This window comes from Pavona decussata, unplaced genomic scaffold (genome assembly GCF_977016875.1).
Source record: "Pavona decussata unplaced genomic scaffold, jaPavDecu1.1 SCAFFOLD_50, whole genome shotgun sequence".
Classification (NCBI taxonomy): Eukaryota; Metazoa; Cnidaria; class Anthozoa; order Scleractinia; family Agariciidae; genus Pavona; species Pavona decussata.
This window is the reverse complement of record NW_028145472.1, coordinates 607,501-621,485: the sequence shown is the minus strand read 5'-3', so window position 1 is coordinate 621,485 and position 13,985 is coordinate 607,501. Positions and strand designations below refer to the sequence as shown.

At 37.9% G+C, this 13,985-nt stretch overlaps 1 protein-coding gene and 3 long non-coding RNA genes across 4 annotated transcripts; 2 read left to right on the top strand and 2 right to left on the bottom strand.

Moving 5' to 3' along the window:
• The first annotated feature begins 2,935 nt into the window (after positions 1-2,935).
• LOC146481379 (collagen triple helix repeat-containing protein 1-like) lies at positions 2,936-5,319 on the top strand. Its single transcript, XM_085108423.1, has 3 exons — positions 2,936-2,972; positions 3,689-3,789; positions 4,220-5,319. Exons 1-3 carry the CDS (start codon positions 2,936-2,938, stop codon positions 4,577-4,579), a joined length of 498 nt encoding a protein of 165 aa, XP_084964549.1. The 3' UTR covers positions 4,580-5,319.
• A 1,426-nt stretch (positions 5,320-6,745) lies between these two features.
• Positions 6,746-9,923, top strand: LOC146481377 (uncharacterized). The gene is made up of 2 exons (XR_014864466.1): positions 6,746-7,192; positions 9,732-9,923. It is a non-coding gene; the product is annotated as an uncharacterized LOC146481377 (long non-coding RNA).
• LOC146481378 (uncharacterized) lies at positions 7,207-8,249 on the bottom strand. Its single transcript, XR_014864467.1, has 2 exons — positions 7,792-8,249; positions 7,207-7,727 (listed from the first exon to the last, which is right to left on the bottom strand). It is a non-coding gene; the product is annotated as an uncharacterized LOC146481378 (long non-coding RNA).
• LOC146481376 (uncharacterized) lies at positions 9,854-12,630 on the bottom strand. The gene is made up of 2 exons (XR_014864465.1): positions 12,086-12,630; positions 9,854-10,295 (listed from the first exon to the last, which is right to left on the bottom strand). It is a non-coding gene; the product is annotated as an uncharacterized LOC146481376 (long non-coding RNA).
• Between the last annotated feature and the right edge of the window lie 1,355 nt (positions 12,631-13,985).

Genomic DNA, 13,985 nt, shown 5'->3' with positions numbered 1-13,985 from the left:
GTTATGGGAGACGGGCCCCGAATAAGAGAACCACATTGAGAGTTAAGCATCACGGTTCTTCAAATTCCAGCTCTCTTATCTGAGGCACCACTAAGGTCTTCTACAACCAAGGCAGCACTAACGAACAACTCAGAATTATTGACTTTACCGTGATCTGGGATGGAACGGTCATTTCTTGTCGTAAAGACACAAAATGAAAACATCACAAAGATTGCCTTTTTTTACTGTTCTTTTTTTCTCTTCCTGCTGATCATGTTTCTCTTGGTAGACAATCCATTTCTGAGCCTTATTTCAGTTTGTAAAAGAGTTAAGAAGGACTTCAAACAAAACTATTTACAAGCGCACGGTCTTCAAACAAAATAGTTTTAAGTGGATAAACAAAAACGAGGAGCGATGCATAAATTTCCCAGACAAAACCTTCCCAGGCAAATCCTTTCCCCGGTATTCAGTTTTCAAGGCTAGCATAAACGTAAAAATGTTGGTCATGTTCAACTTTTGGTGTTACACAAGTCGCTTTGTTTTCTAAATTGACCTCGAAGCCACTGAAAAAAGTCACAAAAGTTCAGTTTTGCTTTACACTAGGTTTGAGAAGGATTTTTTCACCGCTATGTTTTGATAATTCACAAGTGCTGTTTCCAAGACTATCGGAGTCAATCCAGTGATCGCTGAGGCTTTACAGCCAAAGGAGTTATTACGTATACGGATCAAAGACTGGTTTATAGACAACAAAATCCTGGTACTGCTATCCGTCCTTCCATAACAAAGCGACTTGTGTAACACCAAAAGTTGAACTTTTGGTGTTACCAAAAGTTAGTATAGCGTGATATTGTAAGCCGGATATTGTAAGTATTGCGAAAACTGTAAGAATTGTAACTTTGTAAGTACTATAAGTAGTGCGTAGTGCTGTAAATATTGTGTGTCTTAGGCTAATAAAAAAAAAGAAAAGCTGCTAACGATACCAAATAATTGTGCGATGCCATGGATACTAACGTACACATAGAGTATCGATATTTGAGATTGGTATTGGTGTTAAGTTTCCATACCACACAATCCTCGATTACTTTATCTCTACATTACAGAACATAGTTTGCTCCGATACAAAAAAATCCTTTCATCATGCAAATTGGCACTAATTTGCTATTATCTTTTTCCTTTTCTCCATCTCATGTTAAAGTGCCCCTAACCCTTCAATTTGTTTTCTTTTGGTAGATTTCCATATCTGTGAAGAACTTATTTTCGAAAAATTTTTTTAGAAATATTGAATCCTTTTTTTTTTTTTTGCGAGCGCTAAAAGTTACCGAAATTTTTAAATTTTTGCGCGCTTTAAGCCCCGCTGGACAAATTTTTGTCTCGTGGGCTCATTGGGAACGAGCCAATGAGAAGCGTCCGATATTTGACACGTTCTTAGCTGTGACGTAAGAAAAGGACACCATTCCAAAGCACGAAGCATTGAAAGAAAGAAGGAATCTTATGCATGCTGATTCCTTTCTCTACATTTCGAGAGTTGTTGCATCCAAAAACCACACATTTTTCAACCATTTTCTCTGTTTACAATTGAAGCATTACCGCGAATCTTCGGATATTTTTGCACGATGTCCTTTTCTTACGTCACGCTCCATATTTGGACACGTTTGGCCGAGTGGGGGCCTAACGCGAACGATAGGTGAAAATATCGACAAGACTGCCTTCACTTCTAGCCCTCGTAAAAAAATAAAAGAGGATTCAATATTTCTCAAAATATTTTTCGAAAATGAGTTCTTGAAAGATATGGAAATCTACCAAAAGAAAACAAATTGAAGGGTTAGGGGCACTTTAAGTTACGCTTTGCGCTTTTCAAATGCGAAGAGATTGTCGACGAACTAAGAAACTCACGTGACTTTTAAGCGCCTGTTATAAGCCTTATCGATCTCCTGGTTGTTGAAGGTGCAGGGTTGAATTGCCTCGCGGACAAGATTTATTTAGCTTCCATGAGTCTCTTGTAACTCAGTGGTGGAGCATTCGAACTAGTAATCTGAAGGTCTTAGGTTCGACTCCTGATAGGAGCACTCGGATTTCCTTTTTCCGAGTATGCCTGCGTCACGCACTGAATAATATATCATCCTCAAGATTTATGTACACGATTCTGCTATGAGAAAAATCTTACCTAATGCCGGGATAAGGTGAGACTGTCCCAGCTGCGAGGTTTTGACGCGTGTAGTCATTTGGTTCATAAAAACAACCTGAAGAAAACCATACAATCCGATTGCGTAACTTAATAAACCCTGTCTGAACTGTTAAAGACTGGTTTTCACTGGACATAAGCAGAAGAAGAAGCTCAAACGCCGCTTAAGCAAGTGAGAACACATGAGGCATAAGCACAAGAAAAACGAATGTGTTCGTTCTTTTTGTGCTTATGCTTATGCTTTTATCATGTTTTCGCCGTTTTCACCAGTGAGAACGTTAAAAAGGGCGACATAAGCACAAGCACAAGGCAGTCAACCGTTTTTTCCGCTACTTTGCTTAACATTGAGGGGAGCTGGTATCGAGAATTCCGTCAATAAATGGATTTCTACCCATGTGTCCATCCTTATGCGTATGTAGCTGGTGTTCTTACTTGCTTATCTTTATGCTTATGCTTATGTACTAGTGAAAACCAGCCTTTTACATGAACAATAGATCCAATACTATTGACAAAATTTCCCTTCACGTCTTATCCAAGACACTCGTCAGCTAATAATGCAACTTTTATTAAGAAAAAAAAGAAAAAAAAAAAAAAAAGAAAAAAGAAAAACAACCAAAAGCTGGGCTCCAAGCTGTTCTTATTACAGCTGTATCTGAAATAAGAGCGAATACCCCTAGAGTTTAGGTTAGATCTCTAACTAAACTCTCGGAACTCAAAGGTGTCCTCGTGAACTTCTTGAGATCCCTTCTTAGTTAGAAAATTCTGTAAATACTCATGTCTTCAAGAGCCAATGATGACCATTTAAATTCAAGTAGGTGGTGACCTGTAGAAAGACCAGCTTCATTTGGACTAATTGTCTCTATAAATTGCTTTTATTGCAATCAATATTAATTTACGTAGAAGAAAAAGATTTGTTAAACAATTCCTTACAAAACATTGCGATAAAATTGAAAAGTTTAAAACCATCTTGGTTAAAAGTTTCAAATGGGACGACGTATAAACGTTCGCTTAACGTCATTATCAATTAATTTATCTAATATACAGGACTAGACTGGACTGAAACCAGCCCTGCTTATCTAGAAATTTCCTGTCCCCGTTTATACAAACACTTAGCGTCTCACGATATTTTGACAGTTCGTGTGTCCTGGAAAAAGACACTATTTTTTCTTTTTCAAACAGCCGTAAGGTAAGTTGGATTCATGCCTCACATAACCTTGCATGCGTATTTACGGCTAACTGTTTTTCACACGCCATCTTGATGAAGCTTTGAGCCAACCGTTCAAAAGCCTCGTCCTCAAAGCGAGGTCATCAAAATCATGACGGAATCGAAACGCAATACTGTCTACAACGATGAATCGGTTTTACCTGTGATAAAAAAAAAATAAATAAAAGAAAGAAAGAAAATACTTAGCAAAGCAGGTGCTCGTGGTAGCCAATGTCCTCCTGGCGCCAAGGGACAGCAAGGATCATCTGGCCCACCAGGTTCACGTGGAAACAAGGGTGATACAGGTGCTTGTGGAATTTAAGGACCCCCAGGCCCCAAAGGAGCTCTAGGGTCTGTTGTTCGTAACTGGAAACAGTGCGTTTTAAAGTGTGTGAATGATGGAAGGGCCTCTGGATTGATTAAGGTAAATGTCGAGTTTCCAACTTCATACTAAATAAACATCCAAAAGCAACGGAATTATTTTTATTTGAACTGCTATCGATACTAACATCCGTTCTGACATTTTTAAGACCATCTCAAGGTATTTTATTGGTGTTTTAGTTATTAGAACGCCCAACAACATGATATATACATATCCCCCACTAGTTATTACCTAAGAACAGAGATTGTAACCTATAAGTAATCATGATCGATGATGATGATGATGATGATGATGATGATGATAATTGATGATAAAGAAATCGCAAAAATGACAATGAAATTGGTTATTTAGACCTCAATTTCAATATCAAATCAACTTAAATATTTCATGCAAGCCATATATTTATATTAAAGCTTATTTTTTTTTTTTTCATTTCAGTCCTGTTGTTGATCTCCTTTATATCCTTTTTCAGGAATGCATTTTCAAGAAGATGACACACAAAACAGGGATGCGTGTCTTCTGGAACGGAGTCCTTCGCATCCATAACTGTCATGGCTGCTGCGGTCGATGGTATTTCACCTTCAATGGTGCAGAGTGCTCAACTCCAGCAGCCATTGATGGTATAGTGTACATGTTACATGGAAATAGCGGCAAAAAGGATTTACAACGAGTGAGGCAAATCGAAGGAGTCTGTGAGAAAGTCCACAAGGGCACAGTGCGTGTGGGATTTTGGGTCGGTAATTGTGCTGGTGTAAAACTAGCTAATGCAGAAACGGGCTGGAACTCAGTGTCCCGGATCTACGTGGAAAAAGTACCACCCCCACAGGCTTAAATTGTGACGAGCAGAGTTTGATTTCTTTTTTTGTTTTTGTTTTTGTTTTAACTTTAAGGTGCTTTGTACATTCAAACTGTGGACTAAGTAGGGGTATCGAATGGTGTTTGCGAGCATTTGCGAGCATGCGAGCAGTGTTTTTATTTTTGCGTGCACGAGCAGTTGACAAATTTTTCTTGCAAGCAGCGAGCACTTTAGAAAATACAGATGGCAAGCATCTTTAGAAAAATACAGATGGCGAGCGTCTTCAGAAAAATACAGATGGCGAGCGTCTTCAGAAAATACAGATGGCAAGCGTCTTTAGAAAAATACAGATGGCGAGCAACGAACACTTCGAGTGCTTCTTAAATTTTCCGCTAGCAGGAATCTCTTTTTATTTAAAATAGGATACGTTGTTTTGCGCCAAGTAATAGCTAATAATCTGGCTGACACCTCCAGAACAGAACAATAGTTACAGGCTGAACTCAGTTGAAGAAAGACTGAAGCCAGAGGTAAGGATGTTTCAACCTTTTTGTTTTAACCATATCATAACTGATTTATCGTTTATATATGTATAACAAATAACTACAAAGGAGGATTAACGAAATTTCGAGCAATCGAGCACATGTTAACGAGAATGCGAGCATGCGAGCACATGCAAAAATTTTGCGAGCACGAGCAAGCGAGCACCCGTGTAATTTTTGCGAGCAATTCGAGCAAAGGCCAAATTTTGCGAGCACTTTTAAAGTGAATGGGACCATTCGATAGACCTTATTCCAAAATGGCTACTGCTTTTAATATTCTTTTGTTGGTATTTAAATTAGCCCTTCTTGCCTCGTTCTTAAGTTTATAAATCAAAAGAATATATTACCTTGAACGAGGCAAGAAGGGCTAATTTGAATGCAAACAAAAGAATATTAAAGTGGAAGCCATTTTGGAATAAGGTTTATACCCCTCTAAGTGATCGCTTTATTGAAAAAGGGTTAGAATCTGAATTTTAGGAAATAATAACCAATTGGAAGTAAATTATGATAATCAAAACAGGCGTTTAATTTTTGAAGCTTGAAAGGTGTAGGGAGTAAAGGCAATTTTATCCAGCAGCAATGTATCACGGGAAATATGGAAATAAAAGCCAGGTAGCAGCAAATGATCCACTGTGTTGTGTGAATTTCTTACGGTGCAAGTTTGTTTGCTACAGAGTGGGTGGTTACTAGTTCTTGCCGTTTTTTTCTTGTAATTGCATAATTCAGCTATGGTTACCATGTGGCATTTATCCTCGTTAAAATTAGTCCACCACTAATTAATTTTTTTTTTTTTTTTTTTTGTTTAAACTGTCATTTTGTTTTTAAAATAAGAGCATTTCCTATGGCCTCTTCAGATGAGCCGGGTCAACCGGGCTGGCTTGGTTTCCGAGATCTCGCCTAGCCGCTTTTTTCTTTACAAAAATGTCGGTGTGTTCATCTAAGAAGGCGGGTTGGACCATGGGCAATAGGAAACGTGGGTTTCGACTAAATAAATATTACATTTATCTCAAATATAGTTGAATTACTCACAATAAAGTAGTCTTCAGGCTTTTCTGGTCGTTTCTCCCCATTTATTTCTTGTAGAACAGACCTAACATTCTTTATCGCCAGCAAAAGCTTTCGTTAAGTCTTGGTAACCGTGCCGTGTTTATTGAAACCCTAGGCGCGGCCGCTAAGCGCGTGAGCGTTAACACTAAAAAGTGACTGGGTAGGAAGCGATTTAACCGTTGCTAGGAGATTAGAGCTATTGGCCAATCACTGAACCGAAAATACAATAGGCATTGTTTTTCAAATTCGTCTGCGCCTGGTAAGAGCACTGCAAACTCCTTCCACCCCTTGCTAGTTACAAAATATGACAAAAAGATTACTCTCCCCACATGGAAGGAGTCACAATTTTGAAATATATGTCTGAACTGATATATTTGGGCTTTGAAAATTGCTTAGTTTATTGGATCGCTGTTGGCCAAACTGTGTATTGAAATCAATGATAATTTTTCTAAGTCAGATAAACAGAAGGTCAAGCAGTAGATTAACGAAGGAAAAAGTTCCATTACATGTAATAACATTTTATCAGGGGCGGGGGGGAAGACTCCTCAAATTTGCGTATCAGAATCATCCAACAAAAGTTGACGTCACATCCGGTCAAATTTGCGCCCAGCAGCCTGCCTCGGCGAAGTCGAATGATGGCGTCCGGGTCAGGCATGATTTCTTCGGATTTTTGAGCCATCGGTATCAGGAATTGTGAACTGTGGATATGAAAGATGTTGTAAAGATATTGCTTCGACTTCATGAGCAAGGGTTTTCCAAAGGAGTCATTTTTTCTATTGTTTTGACGGAAAATACGAGACAGCTAAGCGTCGTGTCATGGCGAAAATTTCACACTCTCAAAACGAGTGGTGTTCAGACTTTTGGTTCTTGTGGCTTCTGATCGTTCGAAAGCTGAAATTTTAATAGCCTATCCCGAGTGCAACATAATGGAGGAGACATCGTCAGTCATAGTTTGCCGTGTTAACATCGGGAACCTAATTATCTCTCGACGTGAAGTGTTGGAAGCCTGTATCATTGAAGCTGTTCCAATTGTCTTCGTTGTAAGAGACTCGTAATCTTCCAGGTGAGTAAATGTAGTTATCTTCATTTCCAGTTCTTTGCTGCCGACGTGAGTACCTTTACATGTGGGCTTTAGAGTAATAAGTCGGTTTTGTGCTTCGTAGTTCTTTAATAAAGACGCAAGTGACGTTCAATTAATAAATAGCTATAGTAATTCTCTTATCTGAAATGCATTTCATATCATGTTGTCCTGCCAGTGCAGGCTTGAGGAGGGGCTTGAGTCAGAAAATGTATCTGTGTGGCCTGGTTCATATTGCTAGTGTGAGACAGTTGTTAAAGTTATTGATGTCAAGCCATCTTAAACAATAAATTAAATAGCATTATTGCGAATGACATTATTTCTCGAGTATTGAAAGAAACAACCCCTTCATCCTTTACCTGATCTGCACTCTCATCACTTGGGTGCTCATGGGTTAAGGCTTTTTATACATTTGCACTATAATTATGCACCTGTGACATCAAATTGTGGTAAGAACAAACAGTATGCCACAAGCCACAGACAAGTGGCATGACTGATGTTCTTACCTTGTTTTGAAGTCCTCTTTGGGTTATCAAAGGACACATGGAAGGCCAAATGGACTTTGAAAACTCTTTATGACTGACAATGTCATTTGTAAATCATATAATTATTTACCAGTTACTTCAGTTATGTTAGTTGGTGCCAAATATTTAAGGGTGGGGAATTGTCTTTTTCTCTGTGTCCAAGGTTGGGGAGGAGAACATAAAGTAAAAAAATATATATATATTTGCAAATTCCTGGAGGTTATCTATCAGCAGTAATTGACCCATACATTAAGTTCAAATAACATTGTCTCCTTTGAACCAATGAAATTCAAAGTTCATTTGGACAAGGAATATTGAGTTCTGTTCAATTTAATGAAAAATCAAAAGTTCAATAACCACACAATCAGTTCAAAAACCACACATCAATTCAGTGACAGTAGACCAATGTAACAAAAACTATAGGTGATTTGTTTTCAATTTTCTCTTGTTCATGCTTGTCAAGGATGCAAATGAGAGGCCTGCCTGTAAATTTCATATTCGTTCAATTCAAAGAAGGCTTAAAAATTCAATCACCACACCAAAACAACAAACCGCCCACCCCTTCCCCCCCCTCCCCCGCCCTGCCAAAAAAAGGGGGGGGGATTATATAAATGTATATATATTTATTAACCACCTGGGTGATAGCAGACCTCAAAATAAAGAAAATTTACTGGTGTGGGTGTGTTTAGTTCAATGGGTCTTGCAGGTAGGGAAAGGGAAGGAAGTGGACAATTCAATTGAATTCAATTCAATTTTATTCACACTCATTACAACGAAATACAATATATTTTATAGTAAGAAAAAATGAAACGTGCAGAGCACTTAATTGAAGGATTTTACCTTTTACGGAAGAAGTGCGTAGTGGTCAAAGGAGCAGGGCTTTCGTGTTGGCCACTTAACAAATCGACATCAGTTTTCTATGGTCTATACTCTCATAGACAATAAAATGACGTCAAACAATGTTCAAAACCCAAGTGGAACCACGAGCCACAGGCGAGTGGTTTCACTGCCAAGTTTTGGACATTTTATGGCGTCATTTTATGGTCTATAAGAGTATAGACCATAGAAAACTGCTACCAATTTGTTTTTTACAATAACATGGAAAAAGTATGAGCGGAATTGGTAATTTTTTTCGTTGAAAAAGCGCGCGCATTACAGCCAATCAGCGTGCCGAGATTTGGACAGTTATTGTAAAATACCTTCGTGCAATTAAATAAAATAGGGGAAAGTAGAATTTATAATACTGGTTGAAGAGCTCTGCTAATTAAATTAGGCTTGGGAGATGAAAATACAACAGTAAGGAAAAAAGTGTTTATAGCAAATATATAACTAATGTTAATGTTTGGCTATCAAGTAGAAAAAGTTTGTATTTCTTCTTAAAAACATTGTGGCGCAGACACTTAACTTCCATTGGAATTGTTTCCCAGGTTTGTGATGCCACTACTCTAAACCGTGCTAAACCATAATTAGTCCTAGAAAATGGTCTGTACAGGTTTTGACTAGTGGCAAATCTGGTATTATATTTATGGATATCAGAAGCTAGGGAAACAAGATCATGGAGTGTAGGGGGTGATTTTTTATTGTATTGTAATTTATGCACAAGGGAACCAATTTTCAACTTAAAAATGTTCTCTAGCTTAAGGATTTCGAATAGAGTAAAATGTTGGATTATCTCTTTTGTGTGCATAGAAGATGCAGTGAAGGCAGTAATATGGCTTATTTTTATCTTTTTTAATTTTGTTTGGCATGCAGTACCTCAGCTCATTGACCCGTAATTTCGATACGGATATATGAGCGTATAGTATAGTTGTTTAAGCGTATTCATAGAGACATAGTATCTAAGTTTATACAAAATTCCAATTCCAAACAAAAATGTTTGCATTATATTAATAAGGTTTATAAGTTATATTACTTTACCATTGTTTAGAATTTTCCTTACCTACATGAAATTATTAGGGATTTGATGTTTTTAATTTTTCGTTTTAATTATTTTATTTTAGAGATTTAAACAAAAACTCAAAAAGAAAGAGGCCGGCAAATCCCCCTAAGACAGCAAGAAAGGAAACAGACAGCGAAAGGAAGAATGCGACAAGACCGGGAGTAACTGCAATGGCCACTTAGCTACAGTGTATATGATTTATTATAATTTACTGTGTCAAAGTCTAATAAATGTCTGCTGACAATAATTTTCACATTGGTGTACAGCATCATGTTTGATTACGTTGACGTATTCCTATGATCCAAAATTTGGTCAGCCAAGCTGTCAAGCTGACCAGCCATATGCCTTAGCTGGGCAGCCACCCACTGGGCCTCCATTACTGTTTTATTTTTTTTTAATTTGTTCGCTTTACTTTTTAACTGACTCTTCTTGTCTCTTGACTCTTCTCTCAAGTGCCACAATCCCTGTTTCCCTTTTTACAAGCTCCTCCTTGTCTTCTGCTAACTTTTTGGGCAACACAGTTTGTTCCAGTCTTGTTGCTTTCTTCTGTTCGCTGTCTGTTTCCTTTTTTGCCGTCTCAGGGGGATTTGCCGGTCTCTTTCCTTTTGAGTTTTTGTTTAAATCTCTAAAAATAAAATAATTAAAAAGAAAAATTAAAAACATTAAATCCCTAAAAATTTCATGTAGGTAAGGAAAATTCTAAACTATGGTAATATAACTTATAAACCCTATTAATATAATGCAAACATATTTGTCCACTTCCTTCCCTTTCCCTACCTGCAAGACCCATTGAACTAAAAACACCCACACCAGTAAATTTTCTTAATTTTGAGGTCTGCTATCACCCAGGTGGTTAACAAATATATACATTCATATAATCCTCCCTTTTTTGGCGGGGCAGGGGGGGGGGAGGGGTGGGAGGTTTGTTGTTTTGGTGTGGTGATTGAATTTTTAAGCCTTCCTTGAATTGAACTAATATGAAATCTCATTTGCATCCTTGACAAGCATGAAGAAGAGAAAGTTGAAACACATCACCTATAGTTTTTCTTACATAGGTCTACTGTCACTGAACTGATGTGTGTTTTTTGAACTTTTGGTATGGTTATTTGACTTTTTGATTTTCAATGAACCATAGGACTTCTAGATTTTTACAAATTTACCAACGGACCACTAATCTGCATCATTGACAAGAAGGAAGTGGAACTATGTCCAAGAAAAAGCTACATTATTGGACAGCTGTTGCCAAATATGATTACAAAGACAAACAATGGATAAGTGGGCAATAGATTTTTAAATGCATGTAAGCCTGTTACCATTATTTGTAATACATGAATACTTATTAGTTTCACTTGTACTTTCGGCCTACTCCAAATATGGACCACGCTCCCGTAAAACCCTCTCCCCTCCCCTCTCCTCTTATCTGTCCCATTGGAATAAAAAACCTTTCCCCTATAGTTATTCTTACAATTGAGGTCAACTGTCACTGAACTGATGAGTGGTTTTTGAACTGACTGTGTGGTTATTGAACTTTTGATTTTTCATTGAATTGAACAGAATTCAATATTCCTTGTCAAAATGAACTTTGAATTTCATTGGTTCAAAGGAGACAATGTTATTTGAACTTAATGTATGGGCCAATTACTGCTGATAGATAACCTCCAGGAATTTGCAAAGATATATATATCTCTTTTACTTTATGTTCTCCTCCCCAACCTTGGACACAGAGAAAAAGACAATTCCCCACCCTTAAATATTTGGCACCAACTAACATAACTGAAATAACTGGTAAATAATTATATGATGTACAAATGACAATGTCAGCCATAAAGAGTTTTCAAAGTCCATTTGGCCTTCCATGTGTCCTTTGATAACCCAAAGAGGACTTCAAAACAAGGTAAGAACATCAGTCATGCCACTTGCCTGTGGCTTGTGGCATACTGTTTGTTCTTACCACAATTTGATGTCACAGGTGCATAATTATAGTGCAAATGTATAAAAAGCCTTAACCCATGAGCACCCAAGTGATGAGAGTGCAGATCAGGTAAAGGATGAAGGGGTTGTTTCTTTCAATACTCGAGAAATAATGTCATTCGCAATAATGCTATTTAATTTATTGTTTAAGATGGCTTGACATCAATAACTTTAACAACTGTCTCACACTAGCAATATGAACCAGGCCACACAGATACATTTTCTGACTCAAGCCCCTCCTCAAGCCTGCACTGGCAGGACAACATGATATGAAATGCATTTCAGATAAGAGAATTACTATAGCTATTTATTAATTGAACGTCACTTGCGTCTTTATTAAAGAACTACGAAGCACAAAACCGACTTATTACTCTAAAGCCCACATGTAAAGGTACTCACGTCGGCAGCAAAGAACTGGAAATGAAGATAACTACATTTACTCACCTGGAAGATTACGAGTCTCTTACAACGAAGACAATTGGAACAGCTTCAATGATACAGGCTTCCAACACTTCACGTCGAGAGATAATTAGGTTCCCGATGTTAACACGGCAAACTATGACTGACGATGTCTCCTCCATTATGTTGCACTCGGGATAGGCTATTAAAATTTCAGCTTTCGAACGATCAGAAGCCACAAGAGCCAAAAGTCTGAACGCCACTCGTTTTGAGAGTGTGAAATTTTCGCCATGACACGACGCTTAGCTGTCTCGTATTTTCCGTCAAAACAATAGAAAAAATGACTCCTTTGGAAAACCCTTGCTCATGAAGTCGAAGCAATATCTTTACAACATCTTTCATATCCACAGTTCACAATTCCTGATACCGATGGCTCAAAAATCCGAAGAAATCATGCCTGACCCGGACGCCATCATTCGACTTCGCCGTGACAGGCTGCTGGGCGCCAATTTGACCGGATGTGACGTCAACTTTTGTTGGATGATTCAGATACAAAAAAAGTGCCAGGCGCTATGGAGTGTTCCCCCCCGCCCCTGCATTTTATTCAGGATTTTTACAAACATTACTTGACGTATTGCAGTCCGGTCTTCCCAGCTTTAGCGAGCGCTTCTTCGGATGGCTTCAACATCGAATGAAATTTGTTGCAGTTAAATTACTTGTACTTCTAACAAGCTTAAGGAGATATAGATATTTATGGCAAAATGCAACAATCGCTATATTAAAATACAGAAGAAAACAAATCGAACATTTTAAAAAACGTCTTTCAAGCGCTGAACTGGAGTAAACGCACTTTAAACGATGGTATTTTTTTTCCAAACCTGGAATGAAGTTAGTTTTTGGTTCCATGGCAAGTTATTCAAAACAAACAACGAAATATTCTGGTGAAACAGCTTCCAACTAACCACATATTTTGAACTCGAAGCGACTCTTGTTTCCAGTTTTCTCTCTCCCGAACATTGTCCGACACCTCTTCGTTACCAGACTTCTATCGGCCTTTTAGACCCCCAGGAGTGGGCACCCTTTGCTTCCTTATATGGAGATGGGCATAGTTTCTTCTTACGAGCCTCGCACGATTGATCGAGTTTGGTTCCTACCCAGGGGGGATTATGAGTTAACGCTCGCGAGCTCAGTGGCCGCGCCTGGGATTTCAATAGGACGAACGGTTACCAAGACCGAACGAATGCTGAATTTGTTTTGAGTCAAACGGCGCGTTGTTACTTGCTAATCAGGGCTATTTTACAAGAAATAAATGGGGAGAAACGACCAGAAAAGACTAAAGACTACTTTATTGTGAGTAATTCAACTATATTTGAGATAAATGTAACATTTATTTAGTCGAAACCCATGTTTCCTATTGCCCATGGTTGGACCGTCTACCGAGATCTCGATTTTTGCAACCGAAATCTTGGTAACCGAGCTGCGAATGGCATCGAAAATCGTGATAAGGCCTATGTTTTCAGTACACGGGGCCGTCGATAGAACCACGAACATCGAACGTTCCGGAACACGACATAATGAAAAAATGTAAAGTGTATATGAAAACTGCAAACGAGACAAACTAAATTATATAAAAAAAAAATAAATAAATAAATAAATAAATAAATAAATAAATAAATCAGCTTAAATATTTATTCTTAGTTTTAATACAAGCAGTATTACCGTACATGTACTACTTACACAATACAATGAACACTACTGACATAAATACTCACATAGGTTATATACCCACATCTAGAATAACTAGAATATATGATGAATTGAAAAAAATATCTCTATGTAAAAAGATCTGGCCGCGGACAGTTCCATCTGACCGACAGTTCCCGGTGAATGATAACAAAACGTTCGCAGGTGAACTATGTACTTTCTTTAACATAGCTCGGCAATT

Excerpts from the sequence above, each read along its gene's own strand:
- LOC146481379 (XM_085108423.1), top strand. The coding sequence starts at position 2,936 with ATGTCTTCAAGAGCCAATGATGACCATTTAAATTCAA. Across the intron at positions 2,973-3,688 it reads TGATGACCATTTAAATTCAA|GACCCCCAGGCCCCAAAGGA; the intron begins GTAGGTGGTGAC and ends GTGGAATTTAAG. Across the intron at positions 3,790-4,219 it reads GGGCCTCTGGATTGATTAAG|GAATGCATTTTCAAGAAGAT; the intron begins GTAAATGTCGAG and ends ATCCTTTTTCAG.